Here is a 20,531-nt window from a genome sequence, read left to right as displayed (position 1 = left end):
AGCGATAAGGATTAATGCACCAGCCAGTTTCTTAGATGGAGACCGGAACGGCATGAGTGAAGGCATACAGCGAGAGAGAGAATGAAACAGATTGTTTAATCGCACGTTTAATCCCGCTCTCTAGGGACGAACGTTATGAGAAGAAGGAAAAAAAAAAAAAAAAAGAAGAGAAACCCCTTCAGAACGTGTCCCCCTGCTACTGGAGAACGGAGATAACCCTCCACTGCTGTTTCACGATTTACTACGGGGGGGGGGGGGTCGAAGTACAACGCATCGCTGGGCTGCGCCGAATTTTCTTTCATTAGCCGCGGGCTTCTATTTGATAGAAAAGCCAGACGCGAAGAAGGCGTTAGAGAGAGAGAGAGCGGCAGCAGAAACACGTGTCTTCCGCACGTCCTATGATGCGCTTGATTTTTTTCCCTCTTATGATCTTTCTCCGGTGCCCTGGAGCGAGTACGGTATGGCTGGCTCAGAAGGAGGCGACAGTCTCGAGCGGGTCATTCCTGCGCGATGTCAGAACAGATACGGTGCCCCGCTGGCGCGTTTACGAAGCGTGAAGCATAACCACAGGGACCCTTTCCACGAGCCGGTCTCTCTGGAAGAGGCTGCTGGAAGCAGGAGACGACAGCGCCTCCTGTCTTTTTCCTGTCTACCCCCCTCCCTCCCCCCTGCTTTTTTCCCCTTGTTTTTTTGAATGTATTTGCTGCTTCTTTTTTGCTTCGTGGAGACCAGTAATGAACGACATTCTTTAATGTCTCGGAAAATGAGAACGGCTCCGAGCACCCCGACGCCGTGCCTCGTTGTCTGTACACTCTGCGCTCTAAACCATCCAAGCGAAAGAATATGCTCTTCAACTCCTTGGCGAAGCGGCGGGCGAGCGAGTGAGGCCGTTACCGTTATAAGCGCTATCTGGACGATCCTTTGTGCGCGCATTGGCCGCCCCTGCGTGCAGTTAGGCTCGACACGAGTCGTTACACTTGGTTACCGTTAGTTACTTAAGTTAACTGTGACAATCTAGCGACAGCGTAAGTCACTTAAGGCTGGAGCTGTTGTCAGCCCTGCGTGCTCTTCTCTCCTAGCTCCCCTCGTTCATTATAAATCACTTTTCCGCTGCGAGTAGATGGTAAACCGTCTTTACTCAAGTGAATTACCGGTGGGGTACAGGAATAAATATCGAAGGCAAACAGGACAGGTTTAGTGACTGCAGACAATGCCGCGTCCACGACATGAGGCTCGCGTGTTCCGCATCCATCGCTAACTATAGTTTCTAAATAATCAATATTTTTTTTCTTTAGCGGCATGTGCACATACTCTTGAACGTATAAGTCGCTGTACTGCATAACATAAAAGCCAAGTGCAGGTATAGAAGCAGCCGCACTAAACGGGGCAGAACTGATCACGGCACAGAATCGCGTATATTTTGTAACCGCACATAAGGATTTAGCCCTGAAACATGGCACAACGTTTACGTGGTTGGCAACTTGGCATTTTTCCCGCACATAGCGGACTAGGTACAACTAAAGGTACAACGGGTTAGCTTCTGGCGTGTACAAAACTGAGCGAGCAAGGCGAGATGAATCCGGCTTCACGTTTGCATAAACTTTCATTCCACCATTCTTCATTTGTGTCTTTCTTTTTTCACGGGATTTGCTTTTTTTTATTTGTTCTTGGTTGTTATTTTTCGGCCCTGTTCACGTGGCTTCCGGTATTTCAAGGTTCTCGTCGTCGCATGAATCATTCGCCTTCCAATGAACCCACTTTTCGCAATTCAAAGACAGCCGTACGTCCTGGCGCAAACGAAAATTAATAGTTCTCGGCAGAAGAGAGGGAGAGAGCGGAAGCAAAGTGGAACGGGGGAGAGGCTTACTACAGCCGAGCGCGGCGAATGAGCTACGTATACCGTGAAAAGTGAGATCGCCAGCCTTAGCTCCCTATACTGCATGAAGCGCAAGGCGATTGGCGATCACAGCAGCAGCAGCAGAGGCGAATTCATCAAGGATGTATCGGCACCGCCGCTGCCTTGTGGGCGCCCCACGCTGGCGTACTCTCCCGCCACTCTGTGCTTGCGTGTGGTCCACGCTTTCCGGGGAGAGCGAGAGCCTCCGCTTGTCATGGGAGGTATATATTTCGCGGCAGATTACGGACGCCGCGTACGGCTTCGCGCGCGCGAGCCCATGCTGCGTTGCGCGCAAAATAAAATAAAAATAAAATAAAGATACAGACAGGCGCGAACGCGGGAAATTTCTCGCTCCAAGTGGAGGACGAGCGCGCGCATTTTTTTACGCAAGTGCATTTGCGCGGCGCGCGGTCAGAGGTCGGGAAGGCAGGATGCGCCCTACAGCGCACTCTTTTGTCTCAGATCTCTGAACTCGGCAGGCAGAACTTCCCCATTCGAATCAAGCGTACGCGGGCCGGTTTTTATTTCACTGACTACGGGTTCAAAATCTTTCTGTCCGTCTCCTAGCGTACTATATATTTCGTCTTCCTTATCTCTTTGCTTTCTCCATCAGTTAAGCTTATTTTGCAATCGATCCATTATGTGGCTTATGTGGCTGAGCCTTTCAGGACGAAATACAAACGAAAGGCCGCTTGCATTTGCCCATAGATTACTTTCATATAGATAATAGGCTCTGCAATAAGTTAGTTTACGTAAATGTCGGGTCAAGCATGCATGAGTTGTATGCGACCAAAACAAAAAGAGGTAAAAATTAGCACCAACAGCGCAATATCGTGAACCAGAACTGTGAATGGTAGTGAGAGACAAAGGCGCAATGTATGCCATTCTGAAACAAAATAATGAAAAACAGCAGGGGTAAGGTAGTCAGCGCAGACCTCTTGAACCGCTTCTGGAACCTGCCAGAAAGATGAGCACTATTGCGCTCACATGCTTTTTTTTTTTTCCTTTCGCCATTTACTTTCTTACATTCTTAATTCTCCTCATTCCTTCTAGCCTCTTTTCATGAATGTTGTCATAGTTTTTGTATAGTTTATCTCTGTTCCGATTATCCCCTTCTTACAAGTAGCCTGCCACCGCATCCGGCGCGTATGTAGCCTCGTGTGAGGTCCTTCCGCGAACTGCTTCCGAAGCCTAATCGGCTTGGCGAGCCACACCTTTTGTGCCGGAATTAACGTGGCTGGAGGTGAGCACTGTAGCGTGGGGATGTAGGACTTCTTTTTTTTTTTTTTTTTTCGGCGTATGGAACCTGGAGGCGCTGCCGCTGGCTAAGGCAAAAAAGAAACAAGAACAAATAACGAATGAGTGGTATATCCTTAACATCATAACCGGAAGCGGACCAGTGTTTGAAGAAAATAAAAATGTTTTGAGAAGTAATAAGAAGTGTGTTTAAAATTGAGGACATCGCAGAGAGCTCTGGGATGAAAATGTTAGGCGTAAGGTTGAGAGATACGAAGCGCGCAGAGGGGTCAGAGAAATAACTCGAGTTAATGACATTCGAGTGGAAATCAAGAAGAAATGGGCATGGGCAGGGCATGTAGTGCGAAGAGGGTGTTTGCCGCTTAGGGTAACAAACTGGATTCCAAAGGAAAGAAAGCGTAACAGGGGGCGGCAGAAAGTCAGATGGCGGAGGAAGTTAAGAAGTTCGCAGGCGCTAAATGGATGCAGCTAGCACAGGGCCGGACTAATTGTAGGAATGTGGGAGAGGCCTTAGCCCTGCAATGAGTATAAGCAACGGTATAAGTCCGTCTGATGATGATGTATGTAAGGATGTGGTTAAAAATATCAAGCATGGACATTCGTAAAAAAAAAAAAAAAAAAGAATGCACTTACGTCTGCGCGCAAGGCCATATCCGCGCTTCGCGGGTGCGAAGGGCTTGCGAAGGGCGTGCTAAGGGCGTGCAGAGGAGCGATTTAGACGTGCCGGTTGTCCAAGGCTGTGTGCTTGGCACTGCTTGTACGGCAGCGTGAACGAACGAGGCCCGACCTACTGAATGGCAGAGGGGCACCAGACTAGTCTTGATCTTAATGCAATGGGACCTCCTTAATTCGACTCCCGTTAATTGCGGAAATCGATTGATTCGGACTGCCGGAGTGGTGTCGCCGAACGCACGCGTGTATATCTATGGCGATAGGTCCTCGTTTATTCGAATTAGTATCGAAACGTGGCCGGAAGTGCAAGCGATTGTCCAAATGTTCGACAAGCCTCAATAGATTTGTGTATTGCTGTTGGAGCTTGTCTGATACGAGCATGTGCAACGCCAAACATGGAGACGATCGCTTTCGCTTTCCGACATTCACCGCTAGTTCGTAGCTACGACGGCTTCCAGCCATGCAACGGCCGGCTACCCCGACCCAACTGCATTCCGTTTCGCACGCACTGCTGGTGCGTCGCTGGTCTTTAATTATTTTTTTTTCTTGAAGACACCTTTCTGTTATTCGCTTTCGCCCGCAACATCGTCCCAACGCGCCGATATTACTGATCGCAGTTTGTGCGGTTAAGCCTTATTGCATGCGACTAAGCTTTTGTGTCGCGTGTACCGCGTCTCACTATGGAACACCCCGCGGAAATCTGCACCATTCTGCAGCAGTTCGCCTTGGGCATTCCCGACAGATGTGCACTCAGTACAGTGTGTAATGGAACTTTGCAAAATAGTCGTCGCCGCCGTTGTGATCCCTAAAACAAAAATCGAAAAAAAAAAGGAAATGAAAAAAGAACAATAATAAATTTTCTCCGAACTGAATTTGGGGAGCCATTCGTTAATTCCGCCTGCGGATAAACTGGACGTATTTTTAGATTCCTCAAAGCGAGAATTTACAAGATTTTACTGTACAAAGCGAGGACTACCGTATTTATTCTTATGCAGTACTTTTCTTTTTATTTATACAATAGAATCAAAATGTCGTCTCTCACACTTCTTTCTTTTTTTTTTCTTTTTCTACAGCCTGTGACAACACTATTCATAGCTTTTGCTATACCGGCTCTTGTATCAAAAGATGAGCTGAAAAGAAAAAAAAGATTCATAAAATCGAAGTCGTTATACCGATATATGCAAACTATGACTTTTGAATTGCCAGGAGCATCCCTTCCCCCCTCGTTTTTTTTTTATTTTTATTGTATTTTTTTTTTTTTTTTTTGCGTTCAACGTTAATGATCTCGCCGTCCTATAGCGAACAACTGCCTATTCCCGTCGTGACAAGAAGAAAAGTACTACTTGTCGGTAACGTACGTAGCTTGCAGGAAGTAGCTGGTTGCTAATAACCGTCGGTAGCAATTAATTTTCTTCGCTTCCACATCAGGCTCGAGATAGTTTATAACCTGCCGAGCCACGGGAGCTACAGCCTTTACGGCGTATTTTTCAAAGCTGTATTAATGGCTCTCGCATGCAGCCGTTTAACCAAACTCAAAATGAAACGGAGACACACAGACAAACAAAGAAAGGGACGACTTTGAGAGATGATGTGTAGTTGTGAAAGAGAACCTTATAGCTCGAGTAGTAGTTAGGTAATCGACCACACTTTGAGGACAAGAAAAGCAAGAAAACGAAAGTTAAAACTATAAGTAAAATAAATTGAAACCCGTCTTATGATCCAGTACAGTCCCTTGAGCACATAAGGTATTAGGCTTGTCGCGTTTTGCACATCATGCAGATCACGGCGTGTGGGGGATACCTGAGCTGATGGATAATTCATTATGGACGAAGAGGTTTCTTACAGAGACGGGGAAAAGAGCGGCTTGCTCAAAGCAATTCGACCTTGCCTGAAAAAAAAAAAGGAAAATAAATAAGAAAATAAGAAACAACAGAGCAACTTTGAGAGATTGCGAGAGGCGCAAAGAAGGCGGGGAGATATAATTTGCACTTATTATATAGGCTGCTTTTGGGAGCCACCTTCCAAGTCGCCGTGAGTTGTAGCCTATGAAAGAAAGCGCGCGGAGGCCTTAGAAAAAAAGTGGAGAGCTTCTGAAGGGGATTGTAATTTTGTCACGTACCTCTTTCGACGCCGAGCGTTCCTCCATGTACTCTATTATACGTGAGGCGAATGAACAGACCGCTTTGTCGGCGCGATTCTTTCATCCGTTCCTCCACTTTATTTTCTACGTCTTGTTATTCGTTCGTCGCGTATCTCGAGGTCTGGTATAATGCTCTCAGCAGCAGAAAGGGACGCTTAGAAGAAAGAAAAAAAAAAAAGAGAAAAGGAAGCAAATAACTTCAACAGTGGCCACGAACAGCTCTCTGATACATGTGACAGGCTCTTTGCGGTATCAACTTGGCTTTAACTTTTACCCCAACGGAAAGCTGGCGGTAGAAGCATGCGGAGGATCTTCCTAATGTAAGTGTTGCGCAACTCGCACGTTTCTTTTGCAGAATTTATCTTGTCGGACAGCCAAGAGCAACAAACGTGAGAACTTGCGAAAGAAAAGTTTAAGAAGAAGCGCTCGCACAAGATCTCGGTTCATGGATCGACAACCTTTTAGTGGACTGTGAACAAGGAAGTCGGAATTCCACCGACTGCTTTTTGTAAAACGGCTTGCCGTAATTTACTGCCTACGCCACGACGACTTAAGCATCGCGTTGGAACGTACTCTACGCAAGCGCATGTCGTTTCATGAATCTATGCCGCTCGTTGCTCCCCTCGCCAACCCTCTTCTCCTGGCTCGCCATATGCCTCTCTTGTTGTGTTCTTTAGTTTAGCCACAAAGCACGTAGGAGTTAGCTTGAATTGAAGTTATGTATCACTCCTAAATCTGCAACTGCTGTGGCCGATCTCAATAGAAGGTCGCACGAAAGGCCGCTATAGTCAACCGAATCAAAGATCGCCTGGTCTTTTCCAACATATTTTACTGTCTCTCTCTCTCTCTCTCTCTCTCACAGAGAAAGAGAAAGAGAGGCTTTTGAAATGTATTCCACTTATGCGCCTTCTCAAAGTTAAATCACGTCATACAGAAGTTTTGGTTCTGTTAAACAAATCTCTCTCTCTCATTTGTCAAAGTTAAATCACGTCGTATAGGAGTTTTGGTTCTGTTAAACATATATATATATATATATATATATATATATATATATATATATATATATATATATATATATATATATATATATATATATATATATATATATATATAGAGAGAGAGAGAGAGAGAGAGAGGAAGAGACGTGTTTAACAGCACCATAACTTCTATACGACGTGATTTAACTTTGAGAAGGCGTATGGGTTGAACATAGTTCCAAATCCCCTGTTATTATGTGAAATCTTGGTGCCGTAACCGGCCTCACAAGACGTGAGCCAAAGTTATCATCTTAATGAAAAAGAAATAAGGTCTGAGTGTGATGGGGTCCCATGAACGCACTTTTCTTTTTTTGTGGCCGTAGGCCCAACAGTTCTTGGACTATGACTTTTGTCTTTGCTCTGAGCTGCTGCTGACTGTGCCTTAAAAAAACGCAATAAAGTCAAGTCAATGTTAACCTAAACACATACGCACTAGCATAAACAGTTAAATCAACATTACAGACGATCTCATGGCGAAGCCCAGGAAATTTTAAAGTTATTCGGTCTGTGGAAGCAAGAAGTTGAATTGTATATGAAGCAATTAGCTTGGAAGGCTGTAAATCCTTCACAGCCGCAAGTAACAATCACTCAGGCTATTGTTCTCGTATTCAAACACTCTGTAACCCACCTTTGCTGTATCTCTAACTGAAGAGACAGCAGTATTTGTTAGTAAATAAAATAAAAATTGAAGCTCAGAAATTGAAGCACTATCCAACTTCCATAGCCTTTAGACTACAGAACTAGCGCGCTCTTTAGAAATACCTTAAAACACCGATGTGTGTTGTAATGTACGCCGATTTTGACGAAGCCGATTATGTGGATTCGCTTCTCCGCACAGCTGGCTTCTGGCACATGATCGGCGCAGCTGTAGACTTTAATAATTCTTTAGCAATTGAGCTTTTGCAAAGGGGAACCTCCCGTTCTATGTCAAGAAATTCTCTGATTTGTTAAAAGAGATAACGCACCATCAGTGTCACGTGTCATCGTGGAAGCAATCGCAATGACACAGAATTTGAAAATGGACCATGGACCCCCATAATAGTGAGTGTACCAAGATGGAGGATGCCCTCCGCCCTCTCCTTCTCTAGAAAAAGGTAGCCTACATCAAACATTTCATTGTTGACAGTAAGTATAATTTTTCGTTAGCCGAAAATTCGAAGGTTCAAGGAGGATTAGTGGATGAATTAGGATGGAATAAAGGGTATAATTACAGTACAATCCATTAATTTATTCCAGTGAAAGGTGCTAGAACATTCAAGATAAAGGTGACTCATGCATGCTTATATGCTATCGTATTACTTATTTAAGGACGTGCTTTAGAAGTCCAGCTCCAAGCTACTCAACTGAACGTAAACTGCGTGTGAGTGGTTTTCTTCCGTGGTTTACCCCGTTGTCTATTTTAAAAGTTTCTCATGAATGTTTGTCACTCGCCTCCTATCCTTCCCCGAAGATAGCCATGAGTTCCGGGTCGATGTAAGCTGAGCATAAGTCAGTTTATCGTCTTTCAGTTGTTAGCATCTAAGCACAGCCGAAGCGAGCGTGGAGGCATTAGAGAGATTTAGCTTACCGGAGACGTATTACGTCTCCCGGAGACGTACAGACGTAGACGTATCGGACGCCTACTGCGCATGCGTGAAAACTGCCGATACGTACAGGCGCTGGAGACGTACTCCGGAGACGTATGCCGCGTGACGTCCAGCTTGCCGTAATCTCTCGAGATCTCACGAGATTTCAGCAGCCATGGAGCCAAGCCGCCAAGCTAAGCCAAGCGCCGATGGGATGGTGCTACGAGTGCTTGTAGAGTGCTGCTGTGCGCAACGGGCCACATAGTTTTCCCGTTTTCACATTGGCGTCATCAAATGCTGTAATACCCTTGCCCCGGCCGTGCCAAAAAAACATCATGCGCAAGCGTTTCAGTGCGGGGGACGACCAGCAAGTAGCTCGAGATCGCCACCATCCTGTACATACACTGTACAGCGCAGGGAGAAGGCGCCGTCGAAAGAAGTTGCAACGATTTCTAGGGATCTGCCGACGGCGAACGAGCGCTCGCTCCGCTGCGCAATGAAGGCGTTCGCAAAGGCCTTTGCAAGCCAGCCAGCGTCAGAAAAAAAAAAAAAAAAAAAATGATTCTGGTAAGTCACTACCCACTACCTTCTCTGTTCAGACGATCTGACTGGACAGCGGACTGTCCGAGCGGAACAATTATCATATGTGACGAAAACGGCACTTTCGAGTAGCTCGGAATGGCAGTGACTCGGCGCCTGCCGATCGCGTGCGCTCCGAGTAGGAGTGGTGGTGGATGATGCTTTCCCACGATACATACGACCCGCCCGTCTGTACACCGCCTAGTCGATTGCTGGGGAATAGCAGCGCAAAGTAAAAAGCCACTTACGTTGTGCGAATTAGATACATGATATTTCAGCATTTTTGCTAAGCATGGCTCGAGTTGCATAATTAATACACGTCGTGTAGCTGCTTTTGTTTACCTGTGCATGTAAATGTGCACAGCCACCAGGAGCCACAATAAATAAAAATTGTTTGCAAGATGATTTACTTTATCTTCTCAGACAATTGTCTGGCACCATTAGCTAACAGCACATGCTGAATGCAGTGCCAAAGCCAAATATTGCAAGAGGTCATTTAATTTTTTTTTTTTTGCTCCAAGCTTATGAACTTGTGTCCCTGTGTCAGCACGTGAAATGAAGTATTTTATGCTGTTGGACAAAACATTCAGGCACTGGAAGTCTTATTAGCATTTACAAGTCGCAGAGGCTGAACTGGTTTGCTCATTGTGTTATAAAAACACCTGAAAATTAAAAAAGGATCCTTGTTAAGGACCATTGCATTGAATGAAGGCAACAGTGTCTGCGTCGTGGCACTTTTCTAGTGTCCTGGCGCAACTTTCAGCTGCACAATTAGATCCTGTATTATGTTGGCAAGTTAATTACCAATCATCTGTGTCTCATATGGTTATTCCCTTTCAGATGAAAATGAGCCTGCAAGTGCCTGAATGACATGGTGCCCAGAGAGACTCATGATGATGAAAGCAATCATGACAACTCCCGGAATAGTAAGCGACAACACTTCTTATATTACTTTCTTCAATGTTCTTGTTGAACATGTTACAGCTATTTACAAAGCACTGCAATGTTCAGTCTTGATTCTCTTACTGCAGTGTACAAAGTGTAGCCAGAGTGCTAAAGTAAGCTCGTGCATGTTGTTATGCACCGGAAAACAGCCCAAGATCTCATGGCTGCAGAAATAATTATTTCTTTCATTTGTTTGCTTGCTTCCATGGCATAGCCACAAGTCTGCACAGTGTGGAGCCGCTGCCGTCAACACCAAGCCTGCAGTCAGTGCCCTTGAGGGGTGAGGACATATTTACGTTATTTTGAGCAGCACCAATTTGTAAAAAGTTTTATTTATCTCAATGCCTTAACAACTTACTATAGTTTAAAAGTCAAGACTGCTTAGTACAACTGCACTAGAACCTAGTTGTTAGCTTTTGCATTCATGCCAAAACTATGCATGGACCAGCAGCAGCAACAGTGCATTATACAAAATGCAATGGCCTATGAAAGCAGCGATAAATGAAATAAATGAGTAGGAAAACAAATTATTCACAAGTTTTCATGTTCATGGTGCACACTCACGAGACCATCGCAATGCTTTGTGTATTGTTATGCTTGTCTCACTGTTTTGAACCTACACTCCATTTGGTGGCATGACTGAGTCTTCGGTTTGAGAGAAGAATGACATTTCGAAGATGAGAGAACAAAAACAATGAAATTTGATTGCACTTCTGCAGACTTATGTACATACTTCAAAGGTCTTAACAGCAAAAGGTCAAAAGCAAGTTCATAGCAATGATAGACTATTGAGCCTCTTGCCCAGGGCCAGTATTGTTTTTTTTTTTACTCGACAAGAAACCTTTAAACAATCAATCCAGCCCTCTCACAGAACTTTGGCCAAAAAAGCACGGCACATCTCTTCGGGTCAGTCAGCCAGTCAATCAAACAGTATTGGTAAGCAATGTTCCTGCAGTCATACCTTGGGAACAGGCGAGGAGACATAGAAACTTCCTTTTTCACTTCGATAGCGTTGCAATAGTCAAACAAGGAGTCTGTCTGCCAGAAAAACACAGGGCATGTCTGATGTCACATACAGCGGATCAAAACAGCATCTGTAGAACTCAACTCCTAATGGATCAGTGTAATGGTTTTATGGCCATGTCCCTTCTCCCAAACAGCCACCGTATCTTCCTGTGCGGTGTGGCCTCAGGCACCCCTCTCCAGAATGTATTCATCATCGGGCAAAGCGTGGGAAGTTCCCACATGCTTTTTCTTTTTGCGGCTTCACACTTTTGTGTGATGTTTGCCTGGACGTGTGATGCATTTCCAGCTCTTAGGTCATTGCAGCATGCTGCTGTGCATGTGCATAATCAACGCAAAAGCTCAGAAGTAATATTTTATAGAAACATTTCTACCGCAATTACCCATTTGGTGAATTTTATTTATCCTCAAGAAAAGGATGGCAAAATTCTATTATTGTTTACTCCACCCTCCACTGTGGTCTTAATGCATTGGTTGATGTGAAAAAATGATTCAATTTGTTTTCAATGTGCATCAGAAGCAGCGTTCACTGACATAGAATAACATCAAATACCATGGAAAATCTTTTGCATATGCCAGCAACAGGCAAGTCCCAGTATAGATTGCTGTTGAACGTGACACTTAGTATTCTCTGCGAGCCTACAATTGTAATGTTCCGGCTCTCATTGCTGACAGCACGATTAAAAAAAAATTTTTTTTCTGGAAAAATAATCAGCGTTGTCTTTGAACAATTTATATTAAGTTTGTTTGATTGAAACCACAACAATAATGTTAACAGGAAGGCTTTGCTTTGCTTTGTCAACGTGTCTGCATCAGTGCCCGTCATAATAGAACAGTCATCTGCATGTGGTGGTGGCAAAACTAGTAAATATCCAACAGGTGCAAGATAGGTGTCAACTTATCCGCTAAGATGACGGCCTGGAGTCCTTGGACATGGGTGACGTCAGCTAGTCGGATTAGACCTAGCAGAGTTTCAGGGCGTGAGCTCGACAGTAGTTTCCCAAAATTATGTTTTGTCTCTCGATTTATATTTTAGATTTCTGGACATGCCCATATCATATGTACCAGATCCACCCTATATATGTACGACAAATTTAATGGATATGTCAATGTGGGCAATGTCTTTGATGAACACTTTCAACAACAGTGGCCAAAGCAGGCTTCCTTGTGAAACACTGTTAGTGACTGTTAGATCGTTCAAATGGTGATTACTCAGGCATGCTATTTGTGTTTATTCTCCTCTCCTTCGGGGGCAAGTGCCAAAGGATATACCCTACAACCTGTGTGCAATTCTGTTCACAACTATATAATCACACCAGGTAGATTGCTACAATGAGAATTCACTGCCTTTTCTTTTCCTTTCTTTTTTTTCATGAAATTCTAGTTTAAGATTCGTAATTATCAAAATACCCAATTGCTTGTCCATGAACCTTTTGTACTTGCTATATACCATGGCCTATTCCCCGCCGTGGGTATGTGCCATTACCACTAAAGACAGTCATCAATGGGTCTGATACATAGGTCAGGGGTGGAAGCAGGCTCAAGCATTTTGGAGCAGCTTTGGGAGCAGCGAGACAAGAGTTTTGGAGCAGGTTCCTAAGGTCAAATGCCTCTGATAATTGTAGTAATTGTTTTTCTCTTTCTGACAGAAAAAGATGAGCTCTTCCTTTTTATGCAAGTTCAATGCCTCTCCAACTTCGCACTCATTTCTGACAAGACAACGGCCAACAACTTGAAACAGACTAGCAGCAAACAAAATGCTTGCTGGTGTACTTTATAACTGAACACCTAGTGTGACCTTGTGACCTAACGCATTTGCTAGTTTACCACTTCAATGCACTCAAGCAATGCCACTAATTTGGAACTCAGATTAATGGACATGACATTTCTGCTCTCTATCTTGTGCATATCCCTTTTTGATCCTATGCCTGTGCTGATAAATTCCTGAGCAGTGGTCAGTAGTGCCTTCAGGAAATGTAGATGGCACTGAAGGGTAGCCTTTTCATCCTTCAGCATTTTTACTTCACTACCTCCTTCCAATAGTTTTATCATTCTTTGCTTGAGCAATGCTGGGGCTCATTTTTTAAATCTTGGCAATAGGCCCTGTATGGCTTTCCAACACTCTTGAGACGCTTCCTAGTGAGTGACATCTTTGGAGTACCAACCCGTAACGATTCAAGTATGATTTTGTCTGCCGTAGGCCCAACAAGCTTGTTACTGAAAAAGAGGCTCGATAGGTGCCTGCTTGTTCTTAGACCACAACCATTAGAATAACTCATGTGGTTTTTCCAGTCGGACAAGTTTCCTTCCGAACGACTCACGGTAGTTTGCGCCTATCTGCTTCGCTTGCTGCTCTTGCTTCTCCCTCCACCGGCGATTCAAAAGGCTGAGAGGAGGTGCTACGTCACATGCACAGTGCATTTTTTTTGCAATTATCTCCAATCGCCAGTGACTCATATTAAATTTACTTGCAAACAAATATTTATTATGCCACATGCTTCCTTCCCTTACAAAAGTTTCGTTTGTATTAAGCCCAGTGCTAGATGCGTTATATCTTTGCCACTGGTGCAAAGACATTGTTTGCGTGTTGCACTAAATTTGATGGTAGAACATTAAAACAGCCAATTTGGAGCAGTTTTGGAGCAATACTGCATTTTGGAGCAGGATAGAGCAGGAAAAGCAGTTTGGGAGCAGAATGGAGCAAATGGAGTGGCAATTCCACCCCCGATAGGTGCATTCACAAGAGGAGACTGCTGCACTTCTGTGCCATGATATAGGGGTATGCCATATGCCCAGACATTTCACGAATAATCATGTGCGTAGTTATTCACTGCAATACAAGCTGGAGAGCAATATTAAACAACCTCCAGCTTTCTCATAACAGCTTTAATTTTACAGTAATTTCTGTGAACACTGCACCTTTTCATTCCAGGAAGGTAGAAGAATACAACACGGATGTTTTATGCAGCACATGGTGACGAACACTGCCCCGTGTGAAGATGGACATGTGGAGATCAGCTGGTGAAATCTTAGCAATCAGTTGACAAGATGCTGATTGCGCTGATGAAAGAATGAAAGTTATTTATGTTGGCACTATATCACATTGCAGATAGCACCAGTTTATTTTCTCCAAAACTCTCTCGACCATGTTCACTTTGTCAAATAAATCCCAAATACATTTTTGCAACACAAATGCTGTCGGTGTGTTTCTGTTCTTGCATTTTATGGTGCATAAGTAGCTAAGGCTACAGTTTTGCAAATACAGGTCCAAAATTATCTGCAAATTTTAAATTGCATATTTTAAGAAATATTTGCATTGTGAGAATTGTAAACATATGCAATGACTCGAAAAAAAAGATATGTGCGCAACCTCTCTCAAGTGAGCCTCAGCTACAACGTTGAAAACACTGTTAGTGGCCTGTGGTCACCACTTCACCAAAAGAAATTCAAAATGTCCCGTCACATAGTGGTAATTGCTAAAAACATATCATAGGTCAGTGTTTCTCAAATAAGGGCTCACGAAGTGATTTTCAGGGTCCACGAAACCCACAGCTGCAAAAAAAAAGAAAGATATGCGTGATAGCTTTGGCCTGACTACACACAGTTTTGCAGGGTTAAAATCTAGAAGATTCAAAGGAGACTTTAGTTTATGAAAAAAAAAAAAAAAAAAGAAGAGTGCGGAAACAGAGGGAGAGGGCATCTGCGGCATTCATTGATGCCAACGTTGGTAAAACTCGAGCTCTGGCTGCACTACTGGATGGGGCTACAATGCAAAGCGTCTCGGGCATGATGACAACATGACAGCTCAATGAGAGTACAATTAATTCAGTAGTGTACAGAAAACTCTGAATAATGACTCTAGCAGTACATGCGATCAATAATTATATGAGCTGTGAATTAGCGGCATGAAGTGAAAAACCATAAAATGGCATCATCACTTTTTGCATCTGGTAGCACAGGTTCTCACTGAAGCCGTCAGACGGCCTGACGAAGACAAGCTGTGGTGGTTCGCCACCTCGTTCGCCAAAGCAGATGGCACTTCACACATACAGACACTTTTATAACTCAGATGCCACCTTTCCTTAATCTAGACAATACACAAATGCATACACAACCGTTCGGGTGAAACACTAGAGACGGCCCACGTGGCACAACTCATGTACAGCGTTCAGACTGGTGGTCTAGTGCATATTTGCGGTCACAAGCATCTCGTGCCACTAACAGTTCGAAGTCAGCGTTGGGAACAAGTGAAGCCGTTGGTCCGGAGCACAGCTGTCAGGTGTCCACCGGTAGACGGTCACGCAGTCAAAGGAGCATGGGAGACAATGCCGAACCAAAGTCATCGCGTCCTTTCAATTCGCCAAGTAGCGAGATGGCAAACTGAAGCTGTCATATCGCTGCACACAACACTCGGGCAAAAACCCCTGCATTTGAACACGAACACTATCACACGCCATCCTAAATGCCACCACGCACACACCATGTCATGTTGAACACTGTGAAACGAGAACGAGAAAGTAGTCATGCACTGCTGCAATCAATCGAGATAAATATTGCTGCATCTCGCATAAAAAAAAAATTCATAAAGCTGCATCTCGGCATAACAGCGTCAACAAATGAACAGCATAAATCTTTGGGTAGCATTGTTGCATGCAGTGATGCTCATCTTGGAAATGGAGTAACTGTTCTAGAAAACGCGGACAACAGAAACAGAAGTGGACATGGACGTACACAGGCTCACAACTGTATTTTACTAACCGAAAGAGGACATATATAGAGCAAGCAAAAGTATAGCGTTGAGCATGTGGTTTTGTGCACTTTATATATGTCATCGTTACTTAGTAAAATCCAGTTGTGAGTCTGCAAGCCTCCTGTCCACTTGTTTCTGATGTCCAAGTTTCCTAGAGCACTTACCCTATTTACAAGATATGCACCACTGCATGCTGCAATTATTGCTGTAAGGAATACAGAGATGAATTCTGCGACTGTTGACAAATGCCTCAACTATGAAGGTCACTGCTTGCCATGCTTGTCCATATTTTACTGAGAAAGGCAGCCTAAAAAAAAAAAAAAAAGTTGTTCCAAATTTTTTGACCGCAGGACGTAGGCCGACACTTATGTCTGAAAAGGCACAAGGTATTGACCAACTGAGGCAGACACAAGACAAAGTAGATAGACACATGACAGCTGTACAAAGATGTTCGGCAGTTCATTGCGCAACTTTATACATGCGCCCTACCTGTTACCATCTCAAAGTTTGGTTCTTGATATAGTCAATAAAAGCAAAATCCCATGCTACGCTGCCAAACCCCCCTCTACAGCTTTCCTAACACTGCTAATTGCCTTGTTGAAGGCAACATGATGAGGTTGCAGTACGGCACCTCCAAACAGCTTGTAGAGTAGAGGCCATCGGGGGTAGGCTGCATCACTATAGATCACATATTTATGACCCATAGTGATCTTCTGCAGGTTCTCAAAGTGCACCGTCTCCTTGAGGATCCCTAAAAGATAGCAAGAATTAAAAATATAACCAATGCGGGTCTACACAGGTGCCTCTTCTTTTTGTATAATGAGATGTAATTACAGTTGCAAGTTTTTAGATACAATTTTTTCCTACAAATTTATAAAATGCCACATGCTAACACAATCTTGCATCACATACTTAAGTGCCACGTTTCTTTACAGATGAAATGCTGTTTTTCATGAGGTGGGTCATTGAGTACCCTTTCCCAAAAACCAACTCAAAAAATATAAAAGTACTTGTGGAATTTTCGCAGCAGAGATGTTAGGCTTTAAATTGGAAATGCACTCCCCTGAATATGAAAAACATATTACAGCTAGTTACTGCAATGAAGACATGACTGAACAGGCTTACCTGCATCGTGACGTCTGCCTTTAAATGGCCCACTGGCAGACTATGGCATTGGTACACATTAGTGCCTGATATTTCGGCACAGGCTCCACTTGTGCCCAGAGAAGTCCTCCTTCTGAGCCACAGACGGTCGGCAAATTTGCCTTGCTGTGCCATGATGAAACCCCAGCAGTTGAGCACAAGGGCCTTCCTTTGCATGCACCGCCTGAGGAGGAAAAATTGGAGCGGCTGCAAGCAACGATCGCTTATAAAGTCCCTATAAAGTGGTCATGAGAAAATAATCTTTCAGTGTGCACCTTCTTTACTGTGCCGTAGCATAATACTTATTGCATTGCTTTTGGAAGAGTTCACTAGCGTTACCTCGTACAGGCCCATCAATTTTAAGGTGAAAATCTTTAATGGCTCATACTGTCGGCATTTGTTTGTTTGGTCACACTATAGCTGTCAATCAAATGACGTCATGATGATGCCATCAGAAAAAATTAAAATCCTGTTTTCTCTGGGAGCCGAACCTCTATCCCTCGCATCCCCATCCGAGTGCTTTAGCCAACTGTGCAACGTTCGGGATCTTGAAATACACATCAAAATTCTCCTTGTTTACTGTAAGGATGATAGTAGCGATGACAATGAAGTTGGAATTAGCAGTGATGACATTAGCAATGATAATGACGGTGCATTTAATTCATAATGATGAGAGCAAACGTGATGCACCGTGTGCACCAGCAACGCTTAGATTTTCACATTTCTGCAGTGTAGATTCCGCAGTGCTCCCGGATTTTTTCAACACTATCATCGACACTTGATTTTTTTTTTTTTTTCAAAGCAAGCGAAATTCAGAAACCTACACTATGTTATTTTCTTTTTTTTTTTTTTGAAAGATCATATATACATCTCACTTTTGCAAACGGTTTGAGACAATAAGGATGTAAATAAAGACCAGGAATTTCACAGAAATCATGTGCCAAATCAAAAATGAGCCAGATTCTGCTGATGTGCAGATGGAAATGAGCCAAATCTATTTTATTCTTGACAGCTTTCTTTCTCAGCTTTAGCATGATAGGGTGGACTACTGCGAGTGTAAATTCAATTATGGCTTCTCCATAACTACTTCCTTATCACTGTCTAGGATACGAAGAGATCACAGGAAAATCTGAAGCCAGAAGATAAAAACACTGGGAACATAGGCCTGCAGCAGACGAAGCAGTTTGTGCATAAAGCTAGCAAAATAACTTATAAAAGACTACATTCAGTTTAGCCTGTTGGCAGCGGCTTTCTGCATTTAGCAACATAAGCAAATAGCCGAAACTGGCAAGAAACGACAATATTTGCCGCTGTCTTGTCGCTTTGCATCCTATGTGAATCTACCATTCCCCGGCAATACAATGGTGCACTGAATTAAAATAGCTCTTCATTAAACACATTCCAACTAATTTCTACCAACAGAAAATAGCCTCACATCTTTGCTTGAAGCAGAAGCCCACTAAGCATTTATTTGCTCACTTTAGAGCAAATCAGTGCTGCTGATTGTGTGACAATGAATATTACAACTCTTCATCAGCTGTATTCACAGTATGATCGTTTACAGGTATTATTTTCACAAAGAGACTAGAAACGACTCTGAAAAAAATTTCCTTCAGTCAAAGTAGGGTCAAATATAGATTTTCATATCGATAAGGGCCAAATCCAAAATTGCTTACATTGTTTAAATTATTGCATAAAATCTTATGAAATTTCTGTGTTGAGTATTTCTAATACATGAAGCAAATTAAAAAATAACTTGTGCTGATAACAACCTTTTGCGTATTTCTCAGTTTGTGTTTCCGTGGACTTCCCTAATTTAATAAAAAAAAATATTGACTTGTAAGTGTGCTAGTGTTTATGTTGATGACCTTATGCTGTGCTAGTAGGCAAGATCGAAAAGCAGCATAGCACTGGTTGCATTCGGGACGTTAAACAGTTTCACTAAATTCGATGTCGACAAGAGAGCACCTTCCCAAAGCTCTACAACCGAGTTGGAGAGCAGGGGCATATATATATGCCTTTGCACAAGTGTGCCTAAGTTAATTGACGTTAAAAAAAAAAAAAAAAAAAAAAAGATCAATGATTACAGCAGACGTTCGGTGACTGGGCACGAGTCAACTGCAATCGTTAATGTATATTATGTTTTACAGTAGCCAAAACTGCTCGCCTGCTAGAAACGACACAACGTCGTTACGCGCCAGAGAGCATTGGTCCCATGCCATCATCCCTAGGAGCATGAGCGCTGGTGCCTTTCGACTACAAAATGGTAGGGTTTTGACGTAGTTATATCGAGTAGAAGGCTCGGTAGCGTTTATGCACACATGGAAGCTGATGGGGATGATGTGCAATGAGTAGCGCGAGAGTGCGTAGCAGTGTGAACGCGGGATGATACGACATCCCGCCCCGCTTCTCACAAGGAATTTATCGCTTGAAATCCGCTCCGGCCTTTTTTTTTTTTTTTTTTTCAAATTTGAAAGCGCTATAAGCGGTCGCACAAGTGTTAGACTGTTTTGATAAGCTCTGAACCTCAGGATTAGCGCTAATTCGCATTCAAAGATGACTACTGAAACGCCACAGCCAGTCAGCTTTGCTTTACATGTTTCGGCGGGCATATTTATTTGACACAGAAAGCACTGCTATCAATAATTTGGCTTGTAACCGTCAAGCCACCACAGCCACCACACCATGCGCTACTTACCTCGGAGAATCGCTGAAGAGCTTGCAGATCAAGCCACTTGTCATATCGTAGAGTAGATGACCGAAGTAAAAATCGAGCTGCGCCAAGGTGCCTCGGAGCCGGAGACCCTGACACGCTGCGCACTGATGACCTCATTTGGAATTAGGAGGGCTAACTGCAGCTCTCCGAAATCCTCTTTCTAGAATCTAAAAATCCTGTTGAACACTATGTTGTTGTTGGCGCCGATGTTGAAGGGTACCACGCTCACGTAAGTTCCTTCGAGGCTTTGGAATATCGCGCTCCCGTTGAAATCAATGCATGTCTTCAAATTCATCCCATGATAGGGTGCTCAAAAAAGCTGCCTGTCGTGAAGGGTGAAGGATGCTGTCGGCATGATGTAACGTAACGTGGGCAGGTTGCACCGATAGCACGAGCAAATTCTAGCACACGACCGAACACCAGCAAACACGAGCAGTTGTTTCCTTCCTCCATGCGAGCACTACGAGCACCAAAACAAACGGATTTAATGCAACTAGGCTTGGATTGTTCAGGCTTGCTGCAGGTAGCAAAGTGGTTAAAAGTGAGCTCAAATTAATAATTATTCGAAACACAGCTAACACGTCAACATGATGACTTCGGGGGATCTGCATGTGACATTTTTGTGACATTATTTGGAGCATTTATTACAAATAGCTTCTATCTTTTTTTATTGGATAGCCATCATCATCATCTGCATGTACGTCTAGCGATACGTCTTACGTATGGGCGATACGTACAGCTAAAACGTGTTTTGCCCGGTGTCAGCCGAATACGTCTACATCAATTTTCACGCATGCGCAGTAGGCG

At 43.6% G+C, this 20,531-nt stretch overlaps 2 protein-coding genes and 1 long non-coding RNA gene across 4 annotated transcripts in view; 1 reads left to right on the top strand and 2 right to left on the bottom strand.

The window, feature by feature from the left end:
- Nucleotides 1-20,531, bottom strand: part of NetA (Netrin-A) — a 173,107-nt gene that overhangs the window by 39,927 nt on the left and 112,649 nt on the right. The window lies entirely within an intron of this gene.
- Nucleotides 8,627-14,377, top strand: LOC146199170 (uncharacterized). Of its 2 annotated transcripts, XR_014705044.1 has the most exons (4): nucleotides 8,627-9,135; nucleotides 9,988-10,073; nucleotides 10,307-10,372; nucleotides 14,048-14,377. It is a non-coding gene; the product is annotated as an uncharacterized LOC146199170 (long non-coding RNA). The 2 variants fall into 2 exon arrangements; XR_014705043.1 differs by lacking the exon at nucleotides 8,627-9,135 and having other exon boundaries at nucleotides 9,222-10,073.
- On the bottom strand, nucleotides 14,770-20,208 carry LOC146199169 (uncharacterized). Its single transcript, XM_084594623.1, has 3 exons — nucleotides 19,707-20,208; nucleotides 16,991-17,192; nucleotides 14,770-16,616 (listed from the first exon to the last, which is right to left on the bottom strand). Exons 1-3 carry the CDS (start codon nucleotides 19,748-19,750, stop codon nucleotides 16,551-16,553), a joined length of 312 nt encoding a protein of 103 aa, XP_084450749.1. The 5' UTR covers nucleotides 19,751-20,208; the 3' UTR covers nucleotides 14,770-16,550.

The sequence above is a fragment of the Amblyomma maculatum genome, chromosome 2 (genome assembly GCF_055883805.1).
Source record: "Amblyomma maculatum isolate TAMU_Amacu chromosome 2, ASM5588380v1, whole genome shotgun sequence".
Lineage (NCBI taxonomy): Eukaryota > Metazoa > Arthropoda > Arachnida > Ixodida > Ixodidae > Amblyomma > Amblyomma maculatum.
Note: the sequence above shows the minus strand (reverse complement) of the source record. Positions and strands in the feature narration are given on the sequence as shown.